This window comes from Apodemus sylvaticus, chromosome 20, assembly GCF_947179515.1.
Source record: "Apodemus sylvaticus chromosome 20, mApoSyl1.1, whole genome shotgun sequence".
NCBI lineage: Eukaryota > Metazoa > Chordata > Mammalia > Rodentia > Muridae > Apodemus > Apodemus sylvaticus.
The window spans coordinates 15,527,976-15,545,071 of NC_067491.1; the positions used below are offsets into that span (position 1 = coordinate 15,527,976).

Here is a 17,096-nt window from a genome sequence, read left to right on the forward strand (position 1 = left end):
CAGTTTCCTAGTAATAGCACAAAATCATATGAGAAAGTTTCTTTAGAATGGCAGGCTAGGCAGGTAACTGTTACCTAGGCCTGAACATTCCATTAGGCCTTAATATTTTACCCACATCCCAACAGCTTTTGTTTTATTTATATTTGAGACAGGGTCTCCCTAAGTAGCAGAAGGTGCCCAGTCGTTAGAAGTCTGTAGACCAGACTTGCCTATAACTCAGATATCCACCTGCCTCTGCCTCCCATGTTCTGGGATTAAAGGCCTGTGCCATTAAATGTGCCTGACCCATTATAATCTTCTTGACTCTCCCTCCTAAATGCTGGGATTACAGTGCACCCTATCACACAGAGTGCTAAATGAATTGTGGGAATCCTCTCATTAGCTCTCTCCTTCTGCTCCTGTATATCTCCTTACTTTTCTGAGAGACACGTATTCATCTTTTTGCTTTAGAATTATTTTATTAAATCATAAACATACAACAACTTCTTAACTCTACACACGCAGTTAAATTTTTAGAGGAAATACATTTTATCTTATTACACCATGACTCTAATAGCTTTTCAACATTTTGGACAAAAATCTTATAATAGGTTTCACATATCACCTGAAACTTACAAAACTTACAAAGAAGGAAAGCCTCTCTACTCTTAAGAGACCACTAGGAAGAAACAACAATTAAAAAGCTAAGAAACTGTCTCAAAGGAATTTTTTTTGCAATCCTTCCTCCACAGTAAGGTAATCTTATGGTCCTCCCATGTTCCTGCTACCAAAGTTTCCACTCTTCCTTGGACCATAGCTGGAAGGTTGCTGATTATAATTCCCAAAATCATTGTAATTTCCACTTCCATAATACCCTCTAGGTCTACCTCCATACTCATTATAGCCACCCCTAAATCCGCGTCCACTTCTGTATCCATCAGATCCCCCTCTAAAGTTGCTTCCCGGTCCTGGTCTAAAATTGCCACGGCCACGAAAATCCCCAAAACCAAAGTTTCCTCCTCTTCCGCTCCTACAACTTTGGACTACCTGCATTTCTTGTCTAGACAATGCCTTTCTAATTTCTGCATTGTGACCATTTATGGTGTGATATTTTTGCAAGACAATTTTATCCACGGGATCATGGTCATCAAAAGTAACAAAGCCAAAGCCTCTTTTCTTTCCAGACTGCCTATCGGTAATTATTTCAATAGTCTCAATTTTTCCATATTTTTCAAAGTAATCTTTAAGGTGGTGTTCCTCAGTATCGTCCTTAATTCTACCCACAAACAGCTTCCTTACAGTCATGTGGGCTCCTGGGTTTCCAGAATCCTCCCTGGCCACAGCACGTTTTGCCTCAACTGCCCTGCCATCGACGGAGTGAGGCCTTGCAGCCATGGCAGCATCTGCCTCGGCCGTGGATGATAAAGTTACAAACCCAAATCCTCTTGGTCTTTGGCTCGCGGGATCCCTCATAACCAAGCAGTCTGTGAGCTTTCCCCATTGCTCGTAGTACTTTCTCAAACTTTCCTCTGTGGTTTCAAAGCTCAAGCCACCAATAAAGAGCTTACGGAACTGTTCCTTTTCTCTCTCCATCGCGGACTCCGTGGATTCAGCCTGATTTCCCTCAGCTGAGCCAGATGAGGAAGAACTTCTCTGATGGCCACGCCCGGGATTCATCCTGATGCTGTGGTGAGAGCAGGCGACCACCAAGAAACTGCACCCCACCACAAGGAGGACCTGCACACAGGACCAGCACCGCTGTTAATCACATGAATTCACCTTAGGAAAACCATGTGGTGACTGGAGGAATGGCTCAGCGGTTAAGAACTTAATACAGTTCTTCCAGAGGACCCCACTTGGTCTCCCAGCACCCACATGGGTTAGTCAGGGTTCTCTAGAGTCACAGAACTTATGGGTAGTCTCTATATAGGAAGGGAATTTGTTAATGACTTACAGTCTGTAGTCCAACTCCCCAACAATGGTCCACAGCAGCTGTGAATGGAAGTCCAAGAATCTAGCAGTCGCTCAGTCCCACAAGGCAAGCAAGCAAAGAAGAGAGTGAGTAAATCTTCCTTCTTGCAGTGTCCTTATGTAGGTCTCCAGCCGAAGGTGTGACCCAGATTAGAGGTGTGTAGCACCTTGCCTGGATCTGGGACTTGCTTTGTTCCAGATGACCTTGAACTCAGAGATCTCTCTGTCTTAATCTTCTGAGATTCATAGCCGCTGTGCTTCAAGATCTCTATGCTGTGATCCAGATATAGTCAAGTTGACAACCAGGAACAGCCACTACACCGCATCAGATGTCTCACAACCTCCTGTAACTCCAGCTGCCGGGGATTGGAGGCCTCTTGGCCTCCACACCTGTGGTAAACACAGACTCACACAGGTAACGAGCAGTGGCGCACGTTTTTACTCTCAGTACTCAGGAGGCAGAGGCAGGCAGATCTCTGTGAATTTGAGGCCAGCCTGATCTACATAGCAAGTTCCAGGACAGACAGAGCTACATAGACTCAAAATGAAAACAACACATAACAAAAGTACATAAATATATAAATTCCTATACATAAATAAACTCACTCTGGCATATATACATATACATAAATAAAAATAAATGAATAATTTAAATGGAAAACAAGACCGGGCTGTGGTGCCACACACCTTTAATCCCAACACTTGGGAGGCAGAGGCAGGCAGATTTCTGAGTTCAAGGCCAGCCTGGTCTACAGAGTGAGTTCCAGGACAGCCAGGGCTACACAGAGAAACCCTGTCTTGAAAAAACCAAATCAAAAAACCAAAAAAAAAAAAAAAAAAAAAAAAAAAAAAAAAAAAAAAAAAAGAAAGAAAGAAAGAAAGAAAGAAAGAAAGAAAGAAAAAAAAGAAAGAAAAAACTTTTTGTTTCTGTTGTTTTCCAATAATTATTTCTGAAGATATCCCAGAACATTGACTGATTGGATGTAAGCATACAGATGTCAGACTAAATGATGCTGATGCCAAGGCTTCAAGGGGCTTTGGAATTCACGACAGGTGTGACCCGAAGTCTCCGGACTGTCTGTCTGTCTGCCCCAAGATCTGTGGTGTGAGCCTGGATTGAGAGAGAGAAAGGCCTAGGAGAAAGAATTGATAAAACTTTTATCAAAACATTATAGAAAAGTCAAATGAATGAATGGAGATGGATCAATGAATCAGTGAATGAGTGAGTGAGTAGGATTAATAGATATGGAGTTGGAAGCAGCTCAGCAGGAGAGGGTGTACCTACTGCCTGTGAGGCTCTGGGTTCCAGCGTTGTACTGGAAAAAAAAAATCAGAGATTCATAAACATGAGCTGATATGGTGACAGGAGCCTGTAATCCCAACACTTGGGAGGCAGATGCAGGAGGATGGATATATTAATTACTTTGTTTTCGGTTTTTTTCTGGGATAAAATAACTTGACTAAAAGCAATGTAAAGACCACTATATTTTAGCTTAACATTTCCAGAGGGCTGGGTGTCCAGAGCGGTGGGCTTCCCCCAGCAAGGCTGCACCTCCTAAAGGTCCCATCATTTCCTACCGGGATGTGAGCCCACGAGGGACGTTTCTCATTTCAATCGCTGCTTCCGATTCTCATTGCTGAAGGTTCGAGGCTAGCCTGCTCTGTGTAGGAGGGTCTACAGTGCGACCCTACCTATAAATAAATATGTGATTAAGGGTTGTGATGAGCCACAGAGAGGCACCAAAAGGCATCGGAGTCACTTCTCCTGCTGCGCTTTCTAACGTAGGTGCCTGGATATCCGACTGTGCTAGTTATCATTTATTTTGCCTAGTTAATCTTTTTATTTGAATTTGTTCTTGTTCAAGGCCAACAAAATGGCTCAGGAGGTAAAGGGACTTGTTGCCAAACCTGATGACCCAAGTTTGACCCCTAGAACTTGCATTGTGGAAGGGCGACTGACTCTTGCAAGTTTTCCTCTGACCAACACATGTTTGCTTTGAGCATGCACATACACACAGATGTATATATACACAAACACATACACACATACATACACATAAAACACATATAGACATATACATACATACACATACACATACATACAAAAACACATACACACATACATACACACACATATATACAGACACATACATACACATACATACACATATACATACAGAAATATACATACACACAAACACATATACATATATACAGAAACACATATAGACATACATACATAAACACACATATACAAACACATACAGACATATACATACATACATACACATACATATTCATACACATATACATACAAAAATATATACATACAAATACACATATGCACACATACACATACACATGCAAAATAAATGCAAATAAAAAATTGTCCTAATTTTTAAAAAGACATGTAATTTTTAGCCTTATGGTTATATTAAAGATTTAGCAAAGTTCTATATGTTATTTTGAAAGCCTTACTTCTTTCCTAACTTGAGTAATTTCCTCCATCAGACCTAAGGCTACAGGAATGTAGTTTGCTAGCCTGTAAAAAGAAGGCTTGTCTTCTCCTACATCTACTTCTTAACAGAGCACTGATTCACAGGGCCAGGACTTGGCTGGTGTGGTGTGAAGACAGAGGGAGGAGACACTGTGGGTACAGTGAAAGTCATTAGGGAAAGTTTGCCTTGAATTTTTTATTTTTTGGATTTATTTATGTTATGTAAGCACACTGTTGCTCTCCTCAGACACACCAGAAGGGGGCATCAGATCCCACTACTGATCTGTGAGCCACCATGTGGTTGCTGGGAATTGAACCCAGGTCCTCTGGAAGAGCAGCCAGTGCTCTTAACCACTGAGCCATCTCTCCAGCCCTATCATTAGGCTCTTCTTTCATGTTTTCTAGGTGGGTTCTGGAAGTTTAGAAGAGTTGGCTAACTTTCCTGCCAGATTAGAAAAGGCAAGAGAAAGCGGTGTCAATAATGACTCCATGAGACACTTCCCGTGAGCACGTGGAAACGCCGAGTGGGGCCGGGCGTCTGGGGGAAGGTCGGTTGGTTGTTGGACATGGGGAGCTCACAGCATCCTCTGATGAATGAGCTATATGTAGTGACCCAGTCTTTTTTGTTCTCTTGACTCTGTGTTCTTTCAGTGAACTCCGAGGTAGCTAAGAAGCCAGGGGATTCAAATCCCCTAAGGTAAAGACCCAATTCAAACCGAGCAAATGAGGCCAGGCCTCGTCAGTGAAGAGGCTCCTGCACCCACTCAGCTTGTGCTCAGATCTTAGGCTGTCCCTCCACGTGGGTGGCCCAGGCCCCCTGAAGTGTGGGAGAAGGACCAGAGTTTCCACTTCTAACCTTTTTGTATACTTGTAAAAAGAAGACTCCTTTATATCAGATGTGGCCTATGTCTGGAATCCCAACAACTCAGGAAACCAGAGAAGGATTCTAATGTGGCTAGCCCAGAGATCTTGGCTAGACCCTGTGTCAAACAAAAATCACAAAAAGGAGGGACTAAGGATATAGCTTAATGGTAAAGAAAGCACTGGCGCCCCTTTCCCTTTCCCTTTTCCCCTCCCTCTCAAAAAACTTTTGTAAAATATGAAATCAGGGATTGCGACTTGGCTTGATTCACCAACTCCTTGGGTAGGAAAATCACCATAGAGAGAGGTTTGGAAAGGCAGACAGCTGTGTACATTTCCAGCCAGGGAAGTCAGTGTAGGGCAGGGATGGAGGGTGTGATGACACTGGAGGACCTCATGGTGGCGACCTTGTAGGGCTTCTCCAGAGCCACACAGGCAGAGGCAGGGGAGGAGTGGAGCCAGGCTCAGGGAGGCCTGGGCCAGTTTCAGTGCAGGAAGCAAAGGAAGCCCTGAGTGTGTGAACCCTGAGTGTGAGAACCCTGAGTGTGAGATCCGATCCGTGATTGTGAGAGGCCCTGAGTGTGTGAGCCCTGAGTGTGAGAACCCTCAGTGTGTGAACCCACAGTGTGTGAACTGTGATTGTGAGAGGCACTGAGTCTGAGAACCCTGAGTGTGTGAACCCTGAGTGTGAGATCTGATCCGTGATTGTGAGAGGCCCTGAGTGTGTGAACCCTGAGTGTGAGAACCCTGAATATCTGAACCCTGAGTGTGAGAACCCTCAGTGTGTGAACCCTCAGTGTGTGAACTGTGATTGTGAGAGGCACTGAGTGTGAGAACCCTGAGTGTGAGAACCCTGAGTGTATGAACCCTCAGTATGTGAACCCCGAGTATGTGAACCCCGACTGTGAGAACCCTGAGTGTGTAAACCCAGTGTGTGAACTGTGATTGTGAGAGGCCCTGAGTGTGAGAACCTTGAGTGTGAGAACACTGAGTGTGAGAACCCTCAGTGTGTGAACCCTGAGTGTGTGAACTGTGATTGTGAGAGGCACTGAGTGTGAGAACCCTGAGTGTATGAACCCTCAGTGTGTGAACCCTGAGTGTGTGAACCCTCAGAATGAGAACCCTGAGTGTATGAACCCTCAGTATGTGAACCCCAAGTGTGCGAACTGTGATTGTGAGAGGCACTGAGTGTGAGAACCCTGAGTGTATGAACCCTCAGTGTGTGAACCCTAAATATGTGAACCCTGAGTATGTGAACCCCAAGTGTGAGAACCCTGAGTGTATGAACCCTCAGTGTGTGAACCCTGAGTGTGCGAACTGTGATTGTGAGAGGCACCAAGTATATGAACCCTCACTGTGTTAACCCTGAGTGTGAACCCTGAGTATGTGAACTGTGATTGTGAGAGGCCCTGAGTGTGAGAACCTTGAGTGTGAGAACCCTGAGTATGAACCCTGAGTGTGTGAACCCCGAGTGTGAGAACCCCAAGTGTGAGAACAATCAGTGTGTGAACCCTGAGTGTGTGAACTGTGATTGTGAGAGGCCCTGAGTGTATGAACCCTGAGTGTGTGAACCCTGAGTGTATGAACCCTGAGTGTATGAACCCTGAGTGTGTGAACCCTGAGTGTGTAAACCTTGAGTGTATGAACCCTGAGAGAGGTCCAGCATGAACTCTGTGGTTGACTTGAGCATGATAAACTCAGGACTCTAAGGCTCAGATCCAAGCCCTTTCCCACGTGGTCCACACTCAAGGGAGCGCAAAAAGCTTTTCTCAGGAGTCCTTGAGTGCTTACGAATGATTGACCACTGTGTGTAAAGACCATCAGCAACTATGGCTTCCTCCTCCTGGATTTATATTTGAGACAGGGTCTCACTAAGTAGCAGAAGTTGCCTAGTCATTAGAACTCTGTAGACCAGACTTGCCTCTAACTCAGATATCCACCTGCCTCTGCCTCCCATGTTCTGGGATTAAAGGCCTGTGCCATTAAATGTGCCTGACCCATTATAATCTTCTTGACTCTCCCTCCTAAATGCTGGGATTACAGTGCACCCTATCACACAGAGTGCTAAATGAATTGTGGGAATCCTCTCATTAGCTCTCTCCTTCTGCTCCTGTATATCTCCTTACTTTTCTGAGAGACACATATTCATCTTTTTGCTTTAGAATTATTTTATTAAATCATGAACATACAACAACTTCTTAACTCTACACACGCAGTTAAATTTTTAGAGGAAAAACATTTTATCTTATTACACCATTGACTCTAATAGCTTTTCAACATTTTGGACAAAAATCTTAAAATAGGTTTCACATATCACCTGAAACTTACAAAACTTACAAAGAAGGAAAGCCTCTCTACTCTTAAGAGACCACTAGGAAGAAACAACAATTAAAAAACTAAGAAACTGTCTCAAAGGAATTTGTTTTTACAATCCTTCCTCCACAGTAAGGTAATCTTATGGTCCTCCCATGTTCCTGCTACCACCAAAGTTTCCACTCTTCATTAGACCATAGCTGGAAGGTTGCTGGTTATAAAATCATTGTAATTTCCACTTCCATCATACCCCCTAGGTCTACCTCCATACCCATTATAGCCACCCCTAAATCCGCGTCCTCTTCTGTATCCATCAGATCCCCCTCTAAAGTTGCTTCCCGGTCCTGGTCTAAAATTGCCACGGCCACGAAAATCCCCCAAACCAAAGTTTCCTCCTCTTCCGCTCCTACAACTTTGGACTACCTGCATTTCTTGTCTAGACAATGCCTTTCTAACTTCTGCATTGTGACCTTTTATGGTGTGATATTTTTGCAAGACAATTTTATCCACGGGATCATGGTCATCAAAAGTAACAAAGCCAAAGCCTCTTTTCTTTCCAGACTGCCTATCGGTAATTATTTCAATAGTCTCAATTTTTCCATATTTTTCAAAGTAATCTCTAAGGTGGTGTTCCTCAGTATCGTCCTTAATTCTACCCACAAACAGCTTCCTCACAGTCCCGTGGGTTCCTGGGTTTCCAGAATCCTCCCTGGCCACAGCACGTTTTGCCTCAACTGCCCTGCCATCGACGGAGTGAGGCCTTGCAGCCATGGCAGCATCTGCCTCGGTCATGGATGAGAAAGTTACAAACCCAAATCCTCTTGGTCTTTGGCTCGCGGGATCCCTCATAACCAAGCAGTCTGTGAGCTTTCCCCATTGCTCTTAGTACTTTCTCAAACTTTCTTCTGTGGTTTCAAAGCTCAAGCCACCAATAAAGAGCTTACGGAACTGTTCCTTTTCTCTCTCCATCGCGAACTCCGTGGATTCAGCCTGATTTTCCTCAGCTGAGGGAGATGAGGAAGAACTTCTCTGATGGCCACGCCCGGGATTCATCCTGATGCTGTGGTGAGAGCAGGCAACAGCCAAGAAACTGCACCCCATCACAAGGAGGACCTGCACACAGGACCAGCACCGCTGTTAATCACATGAATTCACCTTAGGAAAACCATGTGGTGACTGGAGGAACGGCTCAACGGTTAAGAACTTAATACAGTTCTTCCAGAGGACCCCACTTGGACTCCCAGCACCCACATGGGTTAGTCAGGGTTCTCTAGAGTCACAGAACTTATGGGTAGTCTCTATATAGGAAAGGAATTTGTTAATGACTTACAGTCTGTAGTCCAACTCCCCAACAATGGTCCACAGCAGCTGTGAATGGAAGTCCAAGAATGTAGCAGTCACTCAGTCCCACAAGGCAAGCAGGCAAAGAAGAGAGTGAGTAAATCTTCATTCTTCCAGTGTCCTTATGTAGGTCTCCAGCCGAAGGTGTGACCCAGATTAGAGGTGTGTAGCACCATGCCTGGATCTGGGACTTGCTTTGTTCCAGATGACCTTGAACTCAGAGATCTGTCTTAATCTTCTGAGATTCATAGCCGCTGTGCTACAAGATCTCTATGCCGTGATCCAGATATAGTCAAGTTGACAACCAGGAACAGCCACTACACCCCATCAGATGTCTCACAACCTACTGTAACTCCAGCTGCCGGGGATTGGAGGCCCCTTGGCCTCCACACCTGTGGTAAACACAGACTCACACAGGTAATGAGCAGTGGCGCACGTTTTTACTCTCAGTACTCAGGAGGCAGAGGTAGACAGATCTCTGTGAATTTGAGGCCAGCCTGATCTACATAGCAAGTTCCAGGACAGACAGAGCTACATAGACTCAAAATAAAAACAACACATAACAAAAGTACATAAATATATAAATTCATATGTATAAATAAACTCACTCTGGCATATATACATATGCATCAATAAAAATAAATGAATCATTTAAATGGAAAACCAGACCGGGCTGTGGTGGCACACACCTTTAATCCCAACACTTGGGAGGCAGAGGCAGCCAGATTTCTGAGTTCGAGGCCAGCCTGGTCTACAGAGTGAGTTCCAGGATAGCCAGGGCTACACAGAGAAACCCTGTCTTGAAAAAACCAAATCCAAAAAGCCAAAAAAAACTTTCTGTTGTTTTCCAATAATTATTTCGGAAGATGTCCCAGAACATTGACTGATTGGATGTAAGCATACAGATGTCAGACCAGATGATGCGGATGCCAAGGCTTCAAGGGGCTTTGGAATTCACGACAGGTGTGACCCGAAGTCTCCGGACTGCACTGTCTGCCCCAAGATCTGTGGTGTGAGCCTGGCTTGAGAGAGAGAAAGGCCTGGGAGGAAGAATTGATAAAGCTTTTATCACAACATTATAGAAAAGTCAAATGAATGAATGGAGATGGATCAGTGAATCACTGAATGAGTGAGTGGGATTAATAGATATGGAATTGGAAGCACAGATCAACGGGAGAGGGTGTATCTACTGCCTGTGAGGCTCTGGGTTCCAGCGTTGTACTGAAAAAAAAAAATCAGAGATTCATAAACATGAGCTGATATGGTGACAGGAGCCTGTAATCCCAACACTTGGGAGGCAGATGCAGGAGGATGGATGTATTAATTACTTTGTTTTCGGATTTTTTCTGGGATAAAATAACTCGACCAAAAGCAATGTAAAGACCAGTATATTTTAGCTTAACATTTCCAGAGGGCTGAGTGTCCAGAGCGGTGGACTTCCCCCAGCAAGGCTGCACCTCCTAAAGGTCCCATCATTTCCCATGGGGATGTGAGCCAACGAGGGACGTTTCTCATTTCAATCGCTGCTTCCGATTCTCATTGCTGAAGGTTCGAGGCTAGCCTGCTCTGTGTAGGAGGGTCTACAGTGCGACCCTACCTATAAATAAATATGTGATTAAGGGTTTCGAAGAGCCACAGAGAGGCACCAAAAGGCATCGGAGTCACTTCTCCTGCTGCGCTTTCTAATGTAGGTGCCTGGACATCCGACTGTGCTAGTTATCATTTATTTTGCCTAGTTAATCTTTTTATTTGAATTTGTTCTTGTTCAAGGCCAACAAAATGGCTCAGGAGGTAAAGGGACTTGTTGCCAAACCTGATGACCCAAGTTTGACCCCTAGAACTTGCATTGTGGAAGGGCGACTGACTCTTGCAAGTTTTCCTCTGACCAACACATGTTTGCTTTGAGCATGCACATACACACAGATGTATATATACACAAACACATACACACATACATACACATACACATACAAACACATATAGACATATACATACATACACATACACATACATACAAAAACACATACACACATACATACACACACACATATATACAGACACATACATACACATACATACACATATACATACAGAAATATACATACATACAAACACATATACATATATACAGAAATACATATAGACACACATACATAAACACACATATACAAACACATACAGACATATACATACATACATGCACATACATATTCATACACATATACATACAAAAATATATACATACATATACACATATGCACACATACACATGCAAAATAAAAGTAAATAAAAAATTGTCCTAATTTTTAAAAAGACATGTAATTTTTAGCCTTATGGTTATATTAAAGATTTAGCAAAGTTCTATATGTTATTTTGAAAGCCTTACTTCTTTCCTAACTTGAGTAATTTCCTCCATCAGACCTAAGGCTACAGGAATGTAGTTTGTTAGCCTGTGAAAAGAAGGCTTGTCTTCTCCAACATCTGCTTCTTAACAGAGCACTGATTCACAGGGCCAGGACTTGGCTGGTGTGGTGTGAAGACAGAGGGAGGAGACACTGTGGGTACAGTGAAAGTCATTAGGGAAAGTTTGCCTTGAATTTTTTATTTTTTGGATTTATTTATTTTATGTTATGTAAGCACACTGTTGCTCTCCTCAGACACACCAGAAGGGGGCATCAGATCCCACTACAGATCTGTGAGCCACCATGTGGTTGCTGGGAATTGAACCCAGGTCCTCTGGAAGAGCAGCCAGTGCTCTTAACCACTGAGCCATCTCTCCAGCCCTATCATTAGGCTCTTCTTTCATGTTTTCTAGGTAGGTTCTGGAAGTTTAGAAGAGTTGGCTAACTTTCCTGCCAGATTAGAAAAGGCAAGAGAAAGCGGTGTCAATAATGACTCCATGAGACCCTTCCCGTGAGCACGTGGAAACGCCGTGTGGGGGCGGGCGTCTGGGGGAAGGTCGGTTGGTTGTTGGACATGGGGAGCTCACAGTATCCTCTGATGAGTGAGCTATATGTAGTGACCCAGTCTTTTTTGTTCTCTTGACTCTGTGTTCTTTCAGTGAACTCCGAGGTAGCTAAGAAGCCCAGGGATTCAAATCCCCCAAGGTAAAGACCCAATTCAAACCGAGCAAATGAGGCCAGGCCTCGTCAGTGAAGAGGCCCCTGCACCCACTCAGCTTGTGCTCAGATCTTAGGCTGTCCCTCCACGTGGGTGGCCCAGGCCCCCTGAAGTGTGGGAGAAGGACCAGTGTTTCCACTTCTAACCTTTTTGTATACTTGTAAAAAGAAGACTCCTTTACATCAGATGTGGCCTATGTCTGGAATCCCAACAACTCAGGAAACCAGAGAAGGATTCTAACGTGGCTAGTCCAGCGATCTTGGGTAGACCCTGTGTCAAACAAAAATCACAAAAAGGAGGGACTAAGGATATAGCTTAATGGTAAAGAAAGCACTGACGCCCCTTTCCCTTCCCCTCCCTCTCAAAAAACTTTTGTAAAATATGAAATCAGGGATTGTGACTTGGCTTGATTCACCAACTCCTTGGGTAGGAAAATCACCATAGAGAGAGGTTTGGAGATGCAGATGGCCATGTACATTTCCAGCCAGGGAAGTCAGTGTAGGGCAGGGATGGAGGGTGTGATGACACTGGAGGACCTCATGGTGGCGACCTTGTAGGGCTTCTCCAGAGCCACACAGGCAGAGGCAGGGGAGGAGTGGAGCCAGGCTCAGGGAGGCCTGGGCCAGTTTCAGTGCAGGAAGCAAAGGAAGCCCTGAGTGTGTAAACCCTGAGTGTGTGAACCCTGAGTGTGAGATCCGATCCGTGATAGTGAGAGGCCCTGAGTGTGTGAACTCTGAGTGTGTGAACCCTGAGTGTGTGAACACTCAGTGTGTGAACCCTGAGTGTGAGAACCCCGAGTGTGTGAACCCTGAGTGTGAGAACCCTGAGAGTGAGAACCCTGAGTGTATGAATCCTCAGTGTGTGAACCCCGAGTGTATGAACCCTGAGTATGGGAACCCCGAGTGTTAGAACCCTGAGCGTGTGAACTCACTGTGTGAACTGTGATTGTGAGAGGCCCCGAGTGTGAGAACCTTGAGTGTGAGAACCCTGAGTGTATGAACCCTGAGTGTGTGAACCCCGAGTGTGAGCCCCCTCAGTGTGTGAACCCTGAGTGTGTGAACTGTGATTGTGAGAGGCTCTGAGTGTATGAACACTGAGTGTATGAACCCTGAGTATGTGAACCCTAAGTATGTGAACCCTGAGTATGTGAACCCTGAGTGTGTGAACCCTGAGTGTATGAGCCCTGAGTGTGTGAACCCTGAGTGTGTGAACCCTGAGTGTATGAACCCTGAGTGTGTGAACCCTGAGTGTATGAACCCTGAGAGAGGTCCAGCATGAACTCTGTTGTTGACTTGGGCATGATAAACTCAGGACTCTAAGGCTCAGATCCAAGCCCTTTCCCACGTGGTCCACACTCAAGGGAGCGCAAAAAGCTTTTCTCAGGAGTCCTTGAGTGCTTACGAATGATTGACTACTGTGTGTAAAGACCAGCATCAACTATGGCTCCCTCCTCCTGGATGTTCGCGGCCTGAGACTACACACCTAGATATGTAATAAACATGCAGGGTCTGAGCTGTGCAGTTTTAGAAAACTTCTACCTGATTCTGCCTTTACTGTATGGCGTTGGCCTTTCTCCAGTCCCTAGGACCCAAGCTGCTGGGGCCTCAGCATTCCAGGAAGCTACCACACTGCTGCTGAAGAGTCTCAGGGTTCAGTCCCTGAGAGGAGTACTAGGCACAAGCACTGGATGTCCTCCTCATGATGTTCTTTATGAATTCAAAGAATGGCTTAGAATGTGGCTGAAGCGTTCTCTATTCGGTCACCCTGTGATGAAATAGGACCGCAGGAATCCAGTCCCTTAAAGTTCCTGACCCAGGCCCGCAGATGTGTGATGTGCATGTGGATTCTCAAAGAACATGGGCCTTATGCCTGAGGACAGGTCCCAAGGCACCATGGGAAGTGAGGGGCAGATGGAGACATGGTCGCACAGATTGTATTGTATGTATTTGACCAGAAGTATGGTCAAAACCAGTCTCTGTGAATCTGGTTAGAGGAAGGGGCCTCTGTATTAGTCAGGACAAGTTGATTTTTATCAAAGCAGAGTATACACAGCTTATCTGGAGTCAACATCAAAGAGGCCACACACATTCCTGGTGCTGACTGAACTTGGGTCTGCTCATGAAGACCCACATTCCAGTCTGATGGCGGTCTGTGTATGATATGCTAGGAATCGTGGAGTGGGAGGGGAAGACCAGGATTACTTGGTGAAGGTCAGAGAAGTTGTGCCTCAAGATGGCTTTGGTCAGGCCTGGCAGGAACCTTTGGTCTCCTCATGTAGCTCTGTCCCCCTGTTGTCACAAGAGTCCGGAGCTCCACTACAGTAGGTTTTCCCTAACCTGGTGGTTCTCAACCTTGCTCATGCTGCAGCCCTTTAATATGGTTCCTCATGTTGTGGGGTGTTGCAGTCTGTAGCTGCCTGCAGCTACTACGAACTGAGTTCCTGGAACAGAAGCTGAGGGATAGATGGGTAGGGGCGAAAAGAATGAGGCCAGGAGGATAGTTTACCGATCGAGGCCCCAACTTTAATAGAGGTCAGACCTTTTAACAGTTTGGGCAAGCCCCTCCCCCCAGACTCTGGGTTGAGTTCAGGGAAAGTCTTCTGGAGGTCCTTGGTTCTACTGCTCAGGTAGCTGCTTAATTCAGGAATTCGTAGATCTGGACAAACAATGAACTTAACCTTTACTCTGAGCTTCTCTACCCTAGGATAAAAATTCCTGCTGTAACCTACTTCCCTATTGTCCTTGGCCAACGTCAAGTTCATACCTTGTGGCATGACGCCCCAGTATGGCTCTGTACAGTGGGGACCTCCAACCATAACATTATTTTCATTGCTATTTCATAACTGTCCTTTTGCGACTGTTATGAATTGTAATGTAAATATCTAACATGCAGGGAGAGCTGGCGGGCTGATCAACCAAGTTACCACCCTGGTCCAGATTGAGGGCTTTGAGTTGGCCCACACCAACATCCACTTTACCTATGAACTGCTGGAGCTCATGAAGGGGCCGGCCCCGCAGACCTCCACGTCACAGGTCAACAACAGGATATCGGAGAAAAGCCCCAGTGAAGATCCAGTATTGAGAGTGAAGCAGAAGCCAGAGGCCTCGACACAGACCAGGGAGTCACCGGAATGAACATTCGCAAGTAAAGACGCGTGGACCAAAGGATAGTGTGTGACATACTGTGACACAACACGCTGCAGCTTCCACAGTGAGATTTTCTATTTTCTGTTTCCTTTCGTGGGGTGGTTCCAAGGGCAGGGGTTAAATATGGAGGGATGGGGAGATTTCATGGTGTGAAATTAACTATCAAAAGTTTAAAAATGTTTATGGAAAAGTTAAAAAAAATTACTAAAGGCAAAACAAAGAAAACTGAACACAACACCCAGGTGCTCGGGGAGCCGCCCAAAGCTGCCAGTGACAGCTACAGGCCCCCTCAGCCAATAGGGCTTCCTTCCTAACCTTGGACAAGCACAGGCAGTGGGCAGCCTGGTAACCGGATGCTGCTTCTGCTGCCGCACGCCTGCCTGGGCTCTGTTCACAGCTCCAGTGATTCTGGACCTCTCCAGCCCGTCTGGGATGTTTAGGAGCTGGAATGAGGCACAACCAGCCACCTCTGTCCCTTGGATCAAAAGATTCAAGTCTTCAACTTTGCTTGTATTCCACAGAAGAGATGGTACCACTAGCCCTGACTATAAGACAAGAAAGAAAGAAAGACTTGGGCTTGGAGAGATGGCTCAGTAGTCAAGAGCACTGACTGTTCTTACAGAGGTCCCGAGTTCAATTCCCAGCAACCACATGGTGGATCACAACCATAAATGTTTAGAGAGAGAGAGAGAGAGAGAGAGAGAGAGAGAGAGAGAGAGAGAGAGAGAGAGAGAGGCAGGGAGAGGGAGACTGGCTCACTTAAACTTTAGAAGTGAGGAAATATGAATATTTCACACAAAAACCCAGTGTTTGTATTTGTTTTCTCCCTCCCACATTTTTGTTATATATTCTGAGGGCTGGAGATAAATGGTTCAGCAATTAAGCCCTTGCTGCTCTTGAAGAGGACCTGGTTCTTCCCCCAGTATCCACACGGTGGCTCACAAACCCTCTGTAACTCTGGTTCCAGGGTGTGGGGCGCCCTCTTCTGGCCTCTGTGAGAACCAGCAGTGGTTGTGGTATGGTCGGAAGTGCAAGCAAAACACTATCCTCACGGACTTTTATTTTCCGACTCTTACAATTGTGGTCAACAAGCCTCTCCGTAACGTAATCTCTAAGATGTACAGGAGGCTGGGAGGCTTGGTCTTGCTCTTCAGCTCCAGTCAGAGTCAGATCCGGGGCCGCCATCGCCATAGGGAGTCCTAGTAGATCGCGGGCTGATTCTGTGTCTCCCAGACTGACTGACAAGACCCACCCATTCCTGTCCGGCAATGAACGTAGACCTGATTTCTAACTGAACAAACAGGGAACCAGGGAACGGAGAACGCACGCTTGGTACAGAATATTAGCTTGGAAAAGGGAAACCTTAAAAGCTAAACGTTTATCTGGGTGTTGTACCTCACACCTGGTCAGGCACTCTGGAGGTAAAGGCAGAAAGACTGAATCAGTCTCAGTTACACACCAAGGCCAACCTGGATGCTTGAGACCCGTCTCTAAACAAGCGAATTTACTGTGCTTTGGGTGATTAATGTTGTTCTGAGACAAATTTTAAGGCACATAGTGATTTTAGCACAGCAAGTCTTAACAGGCATTTTAAAGAATGAAGCCCAGGAAAGTTCTTCCCTTTCCAACCCAGAACAGGTAGTCTACAGCCTGGCAGAGGATTTCTCTGCCTCTGAGTGTGGTGATTAAAGGTGTGCACAGCCACGCCTGACTCCTTCACATTATCTTATTGCTTTCTGTTTTCCATGGGCGTGTATATATGTATATATACCACTGCATGCAGAATTCGAGGAAGCCAGCAGGTGTCCTCTGTCATGCTGCCTTGTTCCTGAGAGAGCTCTCACAGAAAGTGAAGCTAGGCTGGACCC

General features: G+C 45.4%; 1 protein-coding gene and 1 pseudogene across 2 annotated transcripts; both read right to left on the bottom strand.

Moving 5' to 3' along the window:
• Positions 1–547: 547 nt before the first annotated feature.
• Positions 548–9,890, bottom strand: LOC127670357 (heterogeneous nuclear ribonucleoproteins A2/B1-like). 2 transcript variants are annotated; one of them, XM_052164667.1, is made up of 3 exons: positions 9,306–9,890; positions 1,934–2,291; positions 548–1,716 (listed from the first exon to the last, which is right to left on the bottom strand). In XM_052164667.1, the coding sequence occupies exon 3, from the start codon at positions 1,654–1,656 to the stop codon at positions 742–744; it is 915 nt and encodes a 304-aa protein (XP_052020627.1). In that variant the 5' UTR covers positions 1,657–1,716; positions 1,934–2,291; positions 9,306–9,890; the 3' UTR covers positions 548–741. The 2 variants fall into 2 exon arrangements, with proteins under 2 accessions (XP_052020627.1, XP_052020628.1); XM_052164668.1 differs by having other exon boundaries at positions 548–2,291.
• LOC127670356 (heterogeneous nuclear ribonucleoproteins A2/B1-like) lies at positions 7,472–9,312 on the bottom strand (annotated as a pseudogene).
• Positions 9,891–17,096: the final 7,206 nt, after the last annotated feature.

Excerpts from the sequence above, each read along its gene's own strand:
- LOC127670357 (XM_052164667.1), bottom strand. The coding sequence starts at position 1,656 with ATGAATCCCGGGCGTGGCCATCAGAGAAGTTCTTCCTCATCTGGCTCA.